Below are 15,406 nucleotides of genomic sequence, written 5' to 3' on the forward strand. Positions count from 1 at the left end.
CTAATCTCCACTGGACTGTGGTGTGCACTGGGTATGTTTTCTCTCCTTGTTCTGGCATCTGTGGAGCAGACTTCTCCCCTCACTCCTCTGACCTGCTGCCACCCTCAGAAGTGGAGGAGATTCCAAGATCAAGCACTGGGCAGGCACTGGATGAAGCATCAGATAGGGAGGGGGTAGCCAGTCCCATAGGGGCCCCTGGTGATGACATTTCCTACATCACCCTTCCTCCAAAAAGATCTAAAATGAAGAACATAGGGGTAGAAGTCTGTCCCATGGCTTCCAGAGTGGGCAGATAAAACATCCCCAGTTTGCTTCACAGCCTGGTGAAGATGAGGGACACCCTCAAAGTCTCTGAGTAGGGCAGACCGCTTTAGTCTGAACAAACGAGGGAACAAATGGCCTGGGAAACCATAATTTGGTTCTTTTGTTCCTAATAAGCTGAGGGGTGGGACTCCCTCAATCATTTTTTCTTTCATTTTAATGGTATTTGTTAAAGCCTTACTCTCGTCTTTAGTTGTTTCTTTCTATCTCTAAGTTCTCAAGCACCTTGGGAAGCCAAATAGAATGGAGCCATACTGTTTACAGGATTTTTATCTTAGTATGGTATATCAGTGTAACAGTAGACTGTGCTGTAGAGACATCCAAGTTTCAGATGGGAGGGAGATAAATGGTAGCTGGATTTTGCAATCAAGACCTGACTACAACAAAAAGGGGAAATTTCAGTAACTACTATTTGGAAGAAGAGGCAGACTTCCCTCTAAAAGAATTGATGTCTCATGGGTTAGGATAACAGGATACTTGGGAAATTTTTTTCTGGACTATGCAATTTTTACTTCTTTAGCATTGAGTTGTATGTCCAACAATAGGCCATATTTATCCATTTGTTTTGTTTTGAGTCAGATTTAGTGAGCATCTAATGGGTTTTTGTTTGGAGTTTATTAATAGAAAATAATAATAATAATAATAATGATAATAATTGTAGTATTTGTTAAGCTCTTACTATGTTCCAAGCACTGTACTAAGTACTGGGGTGGATATAAGCAAGTCAGGTTGGACACACCAAAGACAGTAATTAGTTATGGGCTTTATTAAGGACTTAACATGTGCTAAGATCAGTTATAATTTAATATGTTTTTATCTAACCAAGCACTGTACTTAATGCCGGGATAGATACAAACAGATCATTATTCATGCTAATGTCTGTCTCCCCTAGTAGATTGTAAACACGTTATGGGCAAGGAAGGTGTCTGCTAATTCTGTAAAATTGTACTCTACCAAGTGTTTAGTACAGCATTCTCCACATACTAAGTGCTCAAAAAATACCACTGATTGACTGATTGATCAAATCATGACTGACATTTCTCTAGAGGGCAGAAAAAATAATTACACATTTGAAAATAGTTTCCCAGAATAGAACTGAAATCATGAGCTCAGGACTGGTATTCAGGAGCTCTGGGCTGTACTCCTGATTCCTCTGCTTTTTTGCTCTGTGTCCTTGGGCAAGCCACTTAATTTCTGTGCCTCAGTTTCCTCATTTGTAAAGTGGGGATTACATACCTGTTTTCCTGCCTCAATGGACTAGGAATCCCTTTTGGGACAGGGTCTGTCTCCGATCTGGTTGTATTGTCTTGATCCCAACACAGTGTTTGGCACATAAGAAGCACATAACAAATACTATAATTGCTACTAGTGTTATCATTATTATTAGTGTAGGTTTACACTTTAAAAATTTTGTTAAAGTGAGAAACAATGTGGCCTTATGGGAAGATCATGGGCCTGAAAGTCAGAGGACCTGGGTTCCAGTCTTGCTCCACCACTTGTCTGCTGTGTGACCTTGGGCAAAACACTTAATTTATCTGTGCCTCAGTTACCTCACCTGTAAAATGGGGATCAAGATGGTGAGCCCTTTGTGGCACACCCCATGTGGAACTGAGACTGTGTTCAGCCTGATTACCTTGAAGCTACTCCAGTGCTTAGAAGAGCACCTGGCCCATGGTAAGTTCTTTTGTGGCTCAGTGGAAAGAGCACAGGCTATGGAGTCAGAGGTCATGGGTTCAAATCCCGGCTCCACTAATTGTCAGCTGTGTGACTTTGGGCAAGTCACTTAACTTCTCTATACCTCAGTTGCCTCATCCATAAAATGGGGATGAAGACTGTGAGCCCCCCGTGGGACAACCTAATCACCTTGTGACCTCCCCAGTGCTTAGAACAGTGCTTTGCACATAGTAAGCACTTAATAAATGTCATTATTATTACTAATACCATTAAAAATGGTTTTCAACATTCAGCTGATTCAAGGAATTTTTTAGCGCCTTTTAAATAGAGACCCCCAGCACTCCAGGGAGTACAGATAGAGGTGATTTGGTTGCCCTTGTGTTTTAATATAAGTAGAGCCCTAACCTCATGCTATTGCCTTACTAACAAATTAGCCTACTGAAAATGGCAAATGAGAAGCAGCATGGCCTAGTGCATAGAGCACATGCCTCAGAGTTGGAGGGACCCGGGTACTAATCCTAGCTCCATCACTTATCTGCTGTGTGAACTTGGGTGAGTTCCTTAACTTCTCTGTGCCCCAGTTACCTCATCTGTAAACCTCAGTTACCTCATCTGTAAAATGGGGATTAAGACTGTGAGCCACATGTGGGACAGAGACTCTGTCCAACATAATTAATGTGTATCTACCCCAGTGCTTAGTACAGTGCCTGGCACATAGTAAGCTCTTAATGAATACCATTAAAACAAAATACAAATCATTACACCATCTCCTTGTTATTCAGCAGTTAAACCTAGAAGAGTGGTAATTCAGGCCTGTTTCCCGGGGGGAATCTGGATGCTCAAACAAGGAGCTACCCACCATGGACCTATTGCCTGGTAACCAACCTTGAAAACTCAAGGAGAACCAGAGTCCATAGAGATTAAAGCATCCCTTATCAACCCTCCTTACACTGGAAAGGAAATGGGTCTGGGAACGCCACGAGGGTCCAGCCCCTAGCAGGGACTGTGGAAATTCATTTTCTTTTTTTCAAACTGCGGTGTAACTTCCTCTGAGTTTATAACAACACTCTTCTGTGCCTCTCTTTAAAACATAGGTCTGTAGTGGATGCCACCTGAAAACAAACAGATTCCTCTCCCTAAGGTCCTGAAAATTTGTCCTGCCCTTGTCAGGGAAGGGGGTCTATTAGAACATGGCGGGGAATGTGCCTACCAACTCTTATATTGTGTTCCCCCAAGTGCTTGATGTGACACTTTGCACACAGTAAGTGCTCAATCAATATGATTGATTGATTGACACCCAATGGCTGTGGTGAGCCACCCCAGCAGGGAAAGCTGAAGTATTGGGTTCTTTGCCTCTTCCAGTCTATTCAGTCAGTTGTATTTATTGAGTGCTCATTCATTCATTTCAATTGTATTTATTGAGCACTTTGTGCAGAGCACAAACCATCAATATAAATAAATAAATTATAGATATATACACATCATTAATAAAATGAATGGAATTATAAATATGTACATATATCAATCAATCAATCATATTGATTGAGCACTTACTGTGTGCAGAGCACTGTACTAAGCGCTTCGGAAGTACAAGTTGGCAACATATAGAGACAGTCCCTACCCAACAGTGGGCTCACAGTCTAGAAGGGGGAGACAGAGAAGAAAACCAAAAATACTAACAAAATAAAATAAATAGAATAGATATGTACAAGTAAAATAAATAAATAGAGTAATAAATGTGTACAAACATATATACATATATACAGGTGCTGTAGGGAAGGGAAGGAGGTAAGACGGGGGTATGGAGAGGGGGATGAGGGGGAGAGGAAGGAGGGGGGTCAGTCTGGGAAGGCCTTCTGGAGGAGGTGAGTTCTCAGTAGGGCCCTGAAGGGAAGAAGAGAGCTATCTTGGTGGATGTTGGGAGGGAGGGACAACTTGAACGAGTTGTCTACACGCGCTGCCTAGAATTCCTCAACAACAACTCTCTCCTCGACCCCCTCCAGTCTGGCTTCCGTCCCCTTCGTTCCACGGAAACTGCGCTCTCAAAGGTCACCAATGACCAGTGACCTCCTGCTTGCCAAATCCAACGGCTCATACTCTGTCCTAATCCTCCTCGACCTCTCAGCTGCCTTTGACACTGTGGACCACCCCCTTCTCCTCCACACGTTATCTGACCTTGGCTTCACAGACTCCGTCCTCTCCTGGTTCTCCTCTTATCTCTCCGGTCGTTCTTTCTCAGTCTCTTTTGCAGGCTCCTCCTCCCTCTCCCATCCTCTTACGGTGGGGGTTCCCCAAGGTTCAGTGCTTGGTCCCCTTCTGTTCTCAATATACACTCACTCCCTTGGTGACCTCATTCGCTCCCACGGCTTCAACTATCATCTCTACGCTGATGACACCCAGATCTACATCTCTGCCCCTGCTCTCTCCCCCTCCCTCCAGGCTCGCATCTCCTCCTGCCTTCAGGACATCTCCATCTGGATGTCCGCCCGCCACCTAAAGCTCAACATGTCGAAGACTGAGCTCCTTGTCTTCCCTCCCAAACCTTGTCCTCTCCCTGACTTTCCCATCTCTGTTGACGGCACTACCATCCTTCCCGTCTCACAAGCCCGCAACCTTGGTGTCATCCTCGACTCTGCTCTCTCATTCACCCCTCACATCCAAGCTGTCACCAAAACCTGCCGGTCTCAGCTCCGCAACATTGCCAAGATCCGCCCTTTCCTCTCCATCCAAACTGCTACCCTGCTCATTCAAGCTCTCATCCTATCCCGTCTGGACTACTGCACTAGCCTTCTCTCTGATCTCCCATCCTTGTGTCTCTCTCCACTTCAATCCATACTTCATGCTGCTGCCCGGATTATCTTTGTCCAGAAACGCTCTGGACATATTACTCCCCTCCTCAAAAACCTCCAATGCCTACCGATCAATCTGCGCATCAGGCAGAAACTCCTCACCCTGGGCTTCAAGGCTGTCCATCACCTCGCCCCCTCCTACCTCACCTCCCTTCTCTCCTTCTACTGCCCAGCCCGCACCCTCCGCTCCTCCACCACTAATCTCCTCACTGTACCTCGCTCTCGCCTGTCCCGCCATCGACCCCCGGCCCACGTCATCCCCCGGGCCTGGAATGCCCTCCCTCTGCCCATCCGCCAAGCTAGCTCTCTTCCTCCCTTCAAGGCCCTGCTGAGAGCTCACCTCCTCCAGGAGGCCTTCCCAGACTGAGCCCCTTCTTTCCTCTCCCCCTCGTCCCCCTCTCCATCCCCCCATCTTACCTCCTTCCCTTCCCCACAGCACCTGTATATATGTATATATGGTTGTACATATTTATTACTCTATTTATTTATTTATTTATTTATTTTACTTGTACATTTCTATCCTACTTATTTTATTTTGTTGGTATGTTTGGTTCTGTTCTCTGTCTCCCCCTTTTAGACTGTGAGCCCACTGTTGGGTAGGGACTGTCTCTATGTGATGCCAATTTGTACTTCCCAAGCGCTTAGTACAGTGCTCTGCACATAGTAAGCGCTCAATAAATACGATTGATTGATTGATTGATTGATTGAGGGCATTCCAGGCCGGGGGAGGACGTAGGCCGGGGGTCGATGGCGGGACAGGTGAGAATGAGGCACAGTGAGGAGATTAGTGGCAGAGGAGTGGAGGGTGTCAGCTGGGCTGTAGAAGGAGAGAAGGGAGGTGAGGTAGGAGGGGGTGAGGTGATGGAGAACCTTGAAGCCGAGGGTGAGGAGTTTCTGCCTGATGCGCAGATTGATTGGTAGCCACTGGAGATTTTTGAGGAGGGGAGTAACATGCCCAGAGTGTTTCTGGACAAAGACAATCCGGGCAGCGGCATGAAGTATGGATTGAAGTGGGGAGAGACACGAGGATGGGAGATCAGAGAGGAGGCTGATGCAGTAGTCCAGATGGGATAGGATGAGAGCTTGAACGAGCAGGGTAGCAGTTTGGATGGAGAGGAAAGGGCCGATCTTTGCAATGTTGTGGAGCTGAGACCTGCAGGTTTTGGTGATGGCTTGGATGTGAGGGGTGAATGAGAGAGCGGAGTCGAGGATGACACCAAGGTTGCGGGCTTGTGAGACGGGAAGGATGGTAGTGCCGTCAATAGTGATGGGAAAGTCAGGGAGAGGGCCGGGTTTGGGAGGGAAGACAAGGAGTTCAGTCTTGGACATGTTGAGTTTTAGGTGGTGGGCAGACACCCAGATGGAGATGTCCAGAAGGCAGGAGGAGATGTGAGTCTGGTGGGAGGGGGAGAAAGCAGGGGCAGAGATGTAGATTTGGGTGTCATCAGCGTAGAGATGATAGTTGAAGCTGTGGGAGCGAATGAGGTCACCAAGGGAGTGAGTGTAGATCGAGAACAGAAGGAGACCGAGAACTGAACCTTGGGGAACCCCCACAGTAAGGGGATGGGAGGGGGAGGAGGAGCCTTCAAAAGAGACTGAGAATGAATGATCGGAGAGATAAGAGGAGAACCAGGAGAGGACGGAGTCTGTGAAGCCAAGGTTGGATAGTGTGTTGAGGAGAAGGGGGTGGTCCACAGTGTCGAAGGCAGCTGAGAGGTCGAGGAGGATTAGAATAGAGTATGAGCTGTTGGATTTGGCAAGCAGGAGGTCATTGGTGACCTTTGAGAGGGCAGTTTCCGTGGAATGTAGGGGATGGAAGCCGGACTGGAGGGGGTCGAGGAGAGAGTTGGTGTTGAGGATTTCGAGGCAGCGTGTGTAGACAACTCGTTCAAGAAGTTTGGAAAGGAATGGTAGGAGGGAGATGGTTATGGTGATAACTAGAAGGTGAGGTGGGGTCAAGAGAGGGTTCTTTTTTAGGATGGGAGAGACATGGGCATGTTTGAAGGCAGAGGGGAAGGAACCAGTGGAGAGTGAGCGGTTGAAGATGGAAGTTAAAGAGGGGAGAAGGGATGGAGCAAGAGATTTCATGAGATGAGAGGGAATGGGGTTAGAAGCACAGGTGGCCAGAGTAGCACTTGAGAGGAGGGAGGAGAGCTCCTCTGAGGATACTGCTGGGAAGGATGGGAGAGTAGCAGAGAGTGTTGATAGCAGGGGGGTTGGAGAAGTGGGGGGAGTGACTTTGGGGAGGTCTTACTACACAAGTACTGCAGGGAGGGGGGTAGGGCAGAGGGAGTGAGTGGGGGTGATGAAGAAGAGGAGCAGAGGAAAAGGGGGGCTTAGTCCGGGAAGGCCTCCTGGACGAGATAAGCTTTCAGTAAATAATAATAATAATAATAATAATAATAATAATAATGATACTTGCCAAGTGCCCACCATGTGCCAAGCACTGTTCCAAGCACTAGGGTAGATACAAGGTAAGCAAGTTGTCCCACACGGGGCCCACGGTCTTAATCCCCATCCTTCAGATGAGGTAACTGAGGCACAAAAAAGTGAAGTGACCTGCCCAAAGTCACACAGCCAACAAGCAGCAGAGCCGGGATCAGAACCCACAACCTCCAATTCCTAAGCCTGTGCTCTTTCCACTGAGGCATGCTGCCTCTCTTGTATATGTTAAGCATTATGTGCCAGGCACTGTACTAAGCACTCTGGTGGATACAAGCAAATCTCGTGGCAAGAAAAAAAAACAATGAACCATCAATAAATCGAAACATAAGTAAGGAGACCGGCACAAGGGCCTCTCTGCTTGACTGAACTGCAAACTCGTTGGCGAGAACTGTGGTCACAGTTCTGCACACAGTAAGCGCTCAATAAATTGAGAAACTATTAGAGAAGCTAATAGGGCTATTCGAGCTATAGAGAACAGCGTGGCTTAGTGGAAAGAGCAGGAGCTTGGGAGTCAGAGGTTGTGGGTTCCAGTCCTGGCTCCACCACATATCAGCTGTGTGACCCTGGGCAAGTCACTTCTCTGTGCCTCAGTTCCCCCATCTGCAAAACGGGGATCAAGACTGTGAGCCCCATGTGGGACAACCAGCCCCATTTGGAAGAATTAACATTTGGCCACCTCCTTGGATCAGGGTGGACGGCTCAGTAGAAAGAGCACAGGCTTGGGAGTCAGAGGACATGAGCTCCAACCCTGGCTCTCCCACTCGCCAGCCGTGTGACCCTGGGCAAGTCACTTAACCTCTCTGTGCCTCAGTTATCTAATTTGCAAAATGGGGACCAAGTCTTGTAACCTCCCCAGTGCTTAGAACAGTGCTTTGCACATAGTAAGCGCTTAATAAATACCAGTATTATTATTATTACTATCACTGTACTAAACACTTGGGAAATGGGTACCAAGCCTGTGAGCCCCACGTTGGACAACCTGATCACCTTGTATTCCCCCAACCCCCACCCCACCAGCACCTAGAACAGTGCTTGGCACACAGCAAGTGCCCAACAAATACCATCATTATTATTATTATTACCTCATCTGTAAAATGGGGACCAAGACTGTGAGTCCCACATGGGGCAACCCGACTACCTTGTAAACACCCCAGTGCTGAGAACAGTGCCCAGCACACAGAGCACTGTACTAAACACTTGGGAAAGTAATCCATCAATCAGTGGTAGTTAATGAGCATTTACTCTGTGCAGAGTGTTGTACTAAACCCTTGGGAAAGTAGTCCATCAGTAAATGGTATTTGAGTACTTACTGTGTACAGAGCACTTGGGAGAGTACAATTCAAGAGAGCTGGTAGATGCATTCCCTGCCCACAAGGAGCCTGCAGCCTACAATCCAGGACCATTTTTCTAAGTGGATGAGGCTCCACTCTACCAGAATCTCATTTACTTGGCAGCAGTTATTTCAGGAATACCTCCCCCAGATTCTGGCATCTCACACAAGGCGTCGGGCTCTCCGCCTTCAGGAGGGGCGCTGTAGCTGCTGAAAGGTGTTCTGTAAATGATCCTTGGCTTTGCAGCAGCAGAGGGCTCGGGTCTAAGGGAAACCAAGCCCCCAGTTCTTCAGCTCTTTGACTGCCTCTGCTTCTGCCTCGGACTCTTCCTACATGTGCATTTAGTGGAGGTAAAGGGTAAGATGGATCTGCAGCTGCTGGGTAATCTCTAGGGGCATCCAATATGTCCTTCTTTGCTGAAGAAAGGGAAGAATTCCACCAGGCAAGGAGTGGGGCAGAAGGGACTAGAACGCATTGCCCACTATTTTTTACCTTCGGTTAGAGCATTAACAATGGGTTCCGATGTGGGAGAAGTGAAAGGTGGGCAGGTCATGCTTCCATGACAGCTACATCTGATGTTTGGGGGGGCATAATGTTGCTGCAATGTCATTTCCTTTAATGCTTATAGAATAGAAAACTGAAAGGATAAAAGCTACCTCATGAATAATGTCTGCTTATAATTATGATGTTTTGAAATCTTCATTTCCACATTGTCTTGGAATAGAGGAAATACTTATTGGAGTTTTGCAAGTTTAATTAACTTCTAATCGATATTTAGAGATAAACAAGCACCGATAAGTCACACTTTATATGGATTTTCCTCTTTCCTGTGAAGTAGTTCTTACCATTAACTTTAAGAACACATTATCCAACATGACACTACACTAACCTAAAAAGTCGTAGAGAGAGAGAGAGAGAGACAGACAGGGACAGAGAGCTGCCTGTGGGTGGAAACAGGAAGCCCTAGTGATAACTGTGTACCTAGTGTTGCAGTTTTTCTCTTTCAGCTATATGTACATCAGTTCTAATTAACACATATTATGCTCCGACTAGTCGCTCCCCTTTAGCTGTGACTGGGGCTTTTTTTAGATTCCATCCTGCACATAAACACCACCTCCCCCTTCCGCTCTCCGTTCTCCCCTTTACGAATGTTCAACACAATCAGAAATTTCCTCTTTTCTTTCCTTCCTGCATTTTTGGCAGGTTCCCTTGCGTCAGAAACCGAGGAAGAAAACTCAAGGTAATGATATCTTTTTCACTGGTTTCTTTCGTCTCTCTCTGCATGTTTTTGGGGGGATATGATTTTTTTCCCCTTTCTTTCTGCTGTTAGCTGGAGGTGAAAGGCAGTTTAACTCTTGGTGATATCCATATTGATTTGAGAAACGACGACATGCTGTTCATTTGGATTAAATCCCTGTGGTATGTCAATAAAGCTTAGGGATACTAGAATGTGAGACCAAGAAGTGGCTTTGTATTTAGGAGGACATTAGATTGCCCTACTTCTAAGGCATAACTACAGCTTTTTTTACTGACTGCAGCTATGTAGGCATGACAAAATGCATTTTGCTCAAAATTCATTTTATTTTTCACTTCACAGTTCCCGATTGTGAAGATTTTCTTGAAATAGTTTCATTTAGGCTAATCTGCACTACATTTTCTTAACTGTTTCACTTCTTGTTCCTTTTAAATTCAAACAGCATGTTTAAGATGTAGATATGTATTTTTTTTAAACCCACCACCTGAATGGCAATTTGCTCTGCTCCACCTTATTTTGCATGAAACTCTGGTGTGGGTGATGGTGTGCTTCCATTCAAATAGAGCAGGCAATTGGAATATTTCATCTTCTTGTTCCACCTGATACAATGGAGTCATCCGATCGTTTTTGTTGAAATGGTACAGGTTTTTTCACGATGAGTCGTCGGAGAATATCATGTAAAGATCTTGGACATGCTGATTGTCAAGGATGGCTGTTCAAGAAGAAGGAGAAAGGATCCTTTTTGGGAAACAAATGGAAAAAGTTCTGGGTCGTACTGAAGGAGGCTTCGTTATATTGGTACACCAGCCAAATGGTGAGTAGGCTTTCTTTCTGAGGATGTTTTTCCTAGGCTTCAGGGAGTGCTGATCAGGGAGCCTCAGTTAGAAGGTCAGATGCCCCTCTCTGTTCTTAGCAAGGGCATTTATTTTCAAATGAATAACTTTCATTTTGCTCGGAAGGCTTTTTGAAAGAATGAGGATGTGGGAAATTCAGTCTTCTGTTCACTCGTAAGCTCCATGTTGTCAGGGAACAAGTCTGTCAACTCTGTAATACTGCACCCTCCCAAGCACTTAGTAGAGTGCTCTGCACACAGTAAGCACTCAGTAAATACCACTGATTGATTGTGTGACCAAAAAAACCATCATCCAGCTGGGACACTCTTTGGCTGAGTGGAACTAGATGGAACTTTCCCACTCTATTCCTTTGAATTTTAGAGAGTGATATTCAAGTTTGGAAAGATTTCTTTCAAGATTTACTTCCAGGATTTAAGAATGGAAATTTCCCTTCATTCCTCTAAGGAAATTAGCACCTGGGTGTTAGTTTGAATAAGGGAAATCCACCTCCTCCTCACGATCTCCTGTCTGTTGCTCTCTCTTTCCAATCTAGATTATTTTCTGTGTCCGGAAAATTGGTATCAAGAGTGAAAGCTATGGTGCTAAGTGAGGATTTTACTCTGATGTTATGCTTCTTTTTATTGGACCATTCAGTTCCGTCATTATTCCATTAACATTTGGTGGGATGCTTAGTACAGTCCTTAGCACTGTGCTATGCACACAGTAAGTGGCTCCTAAGTGTTGTGGATTGATTGATGCTTACTTATCTCTGTGTTTGGTGGGATTCAAATACCCCAATCTAGCTCACAAACTATCTCTCTGTAGATGCAGGGCAGAAAATGAGTTGATGTTAGTGGAAACAAGGCAAGCCTTCTTTGTTTGAACCATCTGAGAGTGTAGATTGTCTCCATCAGCCATTGAAAACCTAGATGACATGCAAATCCCTAGGAAAGTCTGAGATGGAAATTATTTCTTGTAGAGATAAAGGGCAACACCTGGACTCCTTTTATTAGAGGAAACTTCACTTGAAATAGCCCACAAAAGAATATTTTAAAGTTGGACAGCCACTGTGAGTATCCCTCAAAGTCTTTGTTCTGGGTCCTCCTTTCTTCTCACCTTACACCCATTCCTTTAAGGAGTTCTTTTTCTTCCATGGCTTCAACTCCCACCTCTACAGGGATGACTCCAGACTTTCTGGCTAGTCCCAACCCCCTGTGTCTCCTGTAATCTCACCTCCAGGCTATTTCCACATAGATGTCCCATCAACCCCTTAGGCTAAATATGTCTAAAGCTGACCTCCTCATCTTCCCTCCCAAATCCTCTCCCCTGCCAAACTTTCCCATCACAGTTGAGCACACGGTCATCCTCCCTGCCTCAAAAACCTACAACCCTTGAATTATAAACACCCTCTGCCTTTCCTTTACCTAGCCAATTCAGTCTATTGAAAAATTATGTCTCTTTTTCCCCACAGAATTTCCTAGATCCACCCTTTCCTTTCCATCCAGTCACCACTCTCCCAAGCACTTAGTTCAGTGTCTGAACATAGTAAGTGTTCAATAAATACCATCGATTGATGGATTGATTGATTTCAGGCACTTGTCCCTTCCTGGTTTAATTGCTGTAACAGATTTCTCACTGGTCTCCCTGCCTTTAATCCCTCGTCTGTTCAGACTGTGCTTCATGCCATGAGCTTGACAGGTTTTCTGAAATACTATTTTGAGCTGGTCTTCCCACTTCTCAAAAATCTTCAATTGCTGCCATTCCTTTTTCTTTTTTTTTTCCCACTGGTATTTGTTAAACACTTACTATGTGCCAGGCAGTGTACTAAACCCTGGGTAGATACAACCTTAACAAGTTGAACACATTCCATTTCCCACATGAGGCTCATAGTATAAATCCTCATTTTAAACATGATGTTGCCGAGGCACAGAAAAGTTAATTGACTTGCCCAAGATCACACAGCAGACAAGTGATGGAGCTGGAATTCAAACTCAGCTCCTTCTGACTCCCAGGCCTGTGCTCGATCCACTAGGCCATTTGGCTTCATTCCTCTGCGAATCAAGAAGGAACTCTTGACATTTGGTTTCAAGGCACTCATTCAGCTCTCTTTCCTCCTACTTAACTGCTCTCTTCTAGCACTGCATGCCAGTTTATGCTCTTCATTCCTTTTAAACCAATCCGCACATCGTGCCTTGATCTACTTTCCGTATCTTCCATCCCTTTCTCACACTTTTCTCCTGCTTGGAACTCCCTCCACCTTCAAATGGCAGACTACAGCTCTCTCTGTCTTCAAAGCCCTTCTGAAACCAAATCTCCTCGAGGAGTTCTTCAGAGATTAATTATTCTTCTCCCTGGGTAATATCTCCCACTATCATGGCAGCACTCTGTCAGCTACATATTTATGCTTGTTTGTTGATTTGTTTACTGTATTTGTTAAGCACTTACTATGTACCAGGCACTGTTTTAAGTACTGGAGTAGATGCAAAGTAATCAGTAATCAGTACATAGTCCCCATTTTGCAGATGAGGTAACTGAGGCCCAGGGAAGTGAAGTGACTTCCCCAAGGTTACATAGCAGACAAGTGGTGGAGCTTGGATTAGAACCCAGGCCCTTCTGACTCCCAAGCCCGCACTCGATCCATTAGACCATGATGCTTCTCCATTTATGCATCTATAACCACCCGTAACACATAACACATGTAATTAGGCTTTTATTTAAGCACTTTTTTTCATATCATTTTCCCTATCATTCCGTCTAGATGTAAATTATTTTGTGTCTTTCTACAGTATTACCCTTGAAGGGAAGTATTTTGTCTGCCACTCTATTATACTCTTCCAAGCATTTATCATAGTGATCTGCACATAGTAAACACTCAGTAGATGTGATTAATTGATTGATTGGTCAGTGATTAGCATGGCCTAGTGGAAAAAGAGAAGGACTGGGAGTTAGGAGAATTGGATTCTAGTCCTGATGCTGCACTTTCTTAATACATAACTTTGGGCAAGTTACTTAACTTTTATGTGACTCAGTTTTCATACCTGTAAAACGAAGATTAGAATACTCATTCTCCAATGCACTTGGACCCTAAGTTCTATGTGCCACAGGGACTGAGTCCAATTTGAATATCTTGTATCGACCCCATTCATTCTTTCATTCATTCAATCATATTTATTTAGCACTTACTGTGTGCTGAGTGCTGAACTAAGTGCTTGGGAGAGTACAATACAACAATAAACAGACACATTCCCTACCCACAGCGAGCTTACAGTCTAGAGGTGGGGAGACAGACATTAATACAAATAAATAAATTTCAGGTATGTACATAAGTGCTGTGGGGCTGGGAGGGGGAAGAGCAAAGGGAGCAACTCAAGGTGACGCAGAAGGGAATGGGAGAAGAGGAAAGGGAGGCCTAATCTGGGAAGGCCTCTTGGAGGAGATGTACCTTCAATAAGGCTTTGAAATTGGGGAGAGTAATTGTCTGCCAGATTTGAGGAGGGAGGGCGTTCCAGTTCAGAGGCAGGATGCAGGCTTAGGGTTGGCAACATAGGGCAATGATCCATAGTAAGTGGTCAATAAATACCATCATGATTATTATTCTTATTACCTCTCTCTGCTCATTGATCAACTCAGGAACAGAGCTTTTGAGCAGATGATTGGATTGGATTTTTAATGAAGTGTTATGGTTTGATCATGTGCAAAATTCTGGATGACAGCTTCACATTTATCTGATACAGTCATTGTGCCATGTTGGGAATTATTTGGCCTCTCTTTCATAAACTAAGAATAATGAGGATTTATTGATTTGTCTTTCACTTACTTGCATTAACTCATCTTCAGTAACTGTCCCTCAACAAAATCTTTACAAATTCTTTTGAGGTTGATGTGATGCTTCACATGGATATGGCATGGCTGTGTGTTCATCTGTCAGTGCTAAACTAAAAAAACACAGATTTTGTTTATGGACTTTGACCTCTCAGATGTCACTAGCTTATATTGCTTCTCTTTTTCCTCCCAAAGAAGAATGTAAAGATGGTGTGATCAGTTACCCATTTTATGCTTCTTTTGTTCATCTTCTGCAAAGGTTGTTACTAGGGACAGAAGCATTGAAAGAGTGTAAGAAAGGGAACACACACACACACACACACACACACACACAAGCAGGTATGCATATGCACACACACACATGCACACACACACGCACACACAACTGACACATCAGAAACCAAAAAATTTGACTGGATTAATGACACTGATTTGCAATTAACAGAATAAAGTGGATTCGTAATGTTAAATAAAGAGTAAATAACTTGGCATTGGACTAGGGACACCTGTTTAAAGTAAAAATCTATCACAGATGTTGCTTAAGAGTCCGTTCTCCTTCCCTACCCTAATTATATTGATGTTGGGGAGGGAAGGATCCTTGGACGAATCCTTGGGTGACATTCACATATATCCTCTAGACTGTAAGCTTCTAGTGGGCAGGGAACATGTCTACCAACTCTGTTATATTGTACTCTCCCAAGCATTTAATACAGTTTTCTGCACATAGTAAACACGCAAAAAATATGACTGATCGATCGCTCGTAAGTGTACTTCTGTGGTGCAAAACAAGAAGCAGCAGAAGCAGAAGCAGCATTTCCAACTGTTGAAAAATTCAGTTTCAACTGTGTGGTCCACTTGCTGCTCATACTCCTCAGA

The 15,406-nt window shown here is 44.7% G+C and overlaps 1 protein-coding gene across 2 annotated transcripts in view; it reads left to right on the plus strand.

Annotated features, from left to right (window-relative positions):
• The window catches only part of IPCEF1 (interaction protein for cytohesin exchange factors 1), a 140,290-nt gene that overhangs the window by 60,889 nt on the left and 63,995 nt on the right, over nucleotides 1-15,406 (plus strand). Inside the window, exons 1-3 of one of the 2 annotated variants that reach the window (XM_038769090.1) lie at nucleotides 8,937-8,977; nucleotides 9,824-9,860; nucleotides 10,520-10,689. In XM_038769090.1, the coding sequence (XP_038625018.1) occupies nucleotides 10,531-10,689 (159 nt within the window). In that variant the 5' untranslated portion in view covers nucleotides 8,937-8,977; nucleotides 9,824-9,860; nucleotides 10,520-10,530. Of the gene's footprint in view, nucleotides 1-8,936; nucleotides 8,978-9,823; nucleotides 9,861-10,519; nucleotides 10,690-15,406 lie in introns of those variants that run through there. The other variant, XM_038769087.1, reaches the window with a different exon arrangement.

The sequence above is a fragment of the Tachyglossus aculeatus genome, chromosome 2 (genome assembly GCF_015852505.1).
Source record: "Tachyglossus aculeatus isolate mTacAcu1 chromosome 2, mTacAcu1.pri, whole genome shotgun sequence".
NCBI lineage: Eukaryota > Metazoa > Chordata > Mammalia > Monotremata > Tachyglossidae > Tachyglossus > Tachyglossus aculeatus.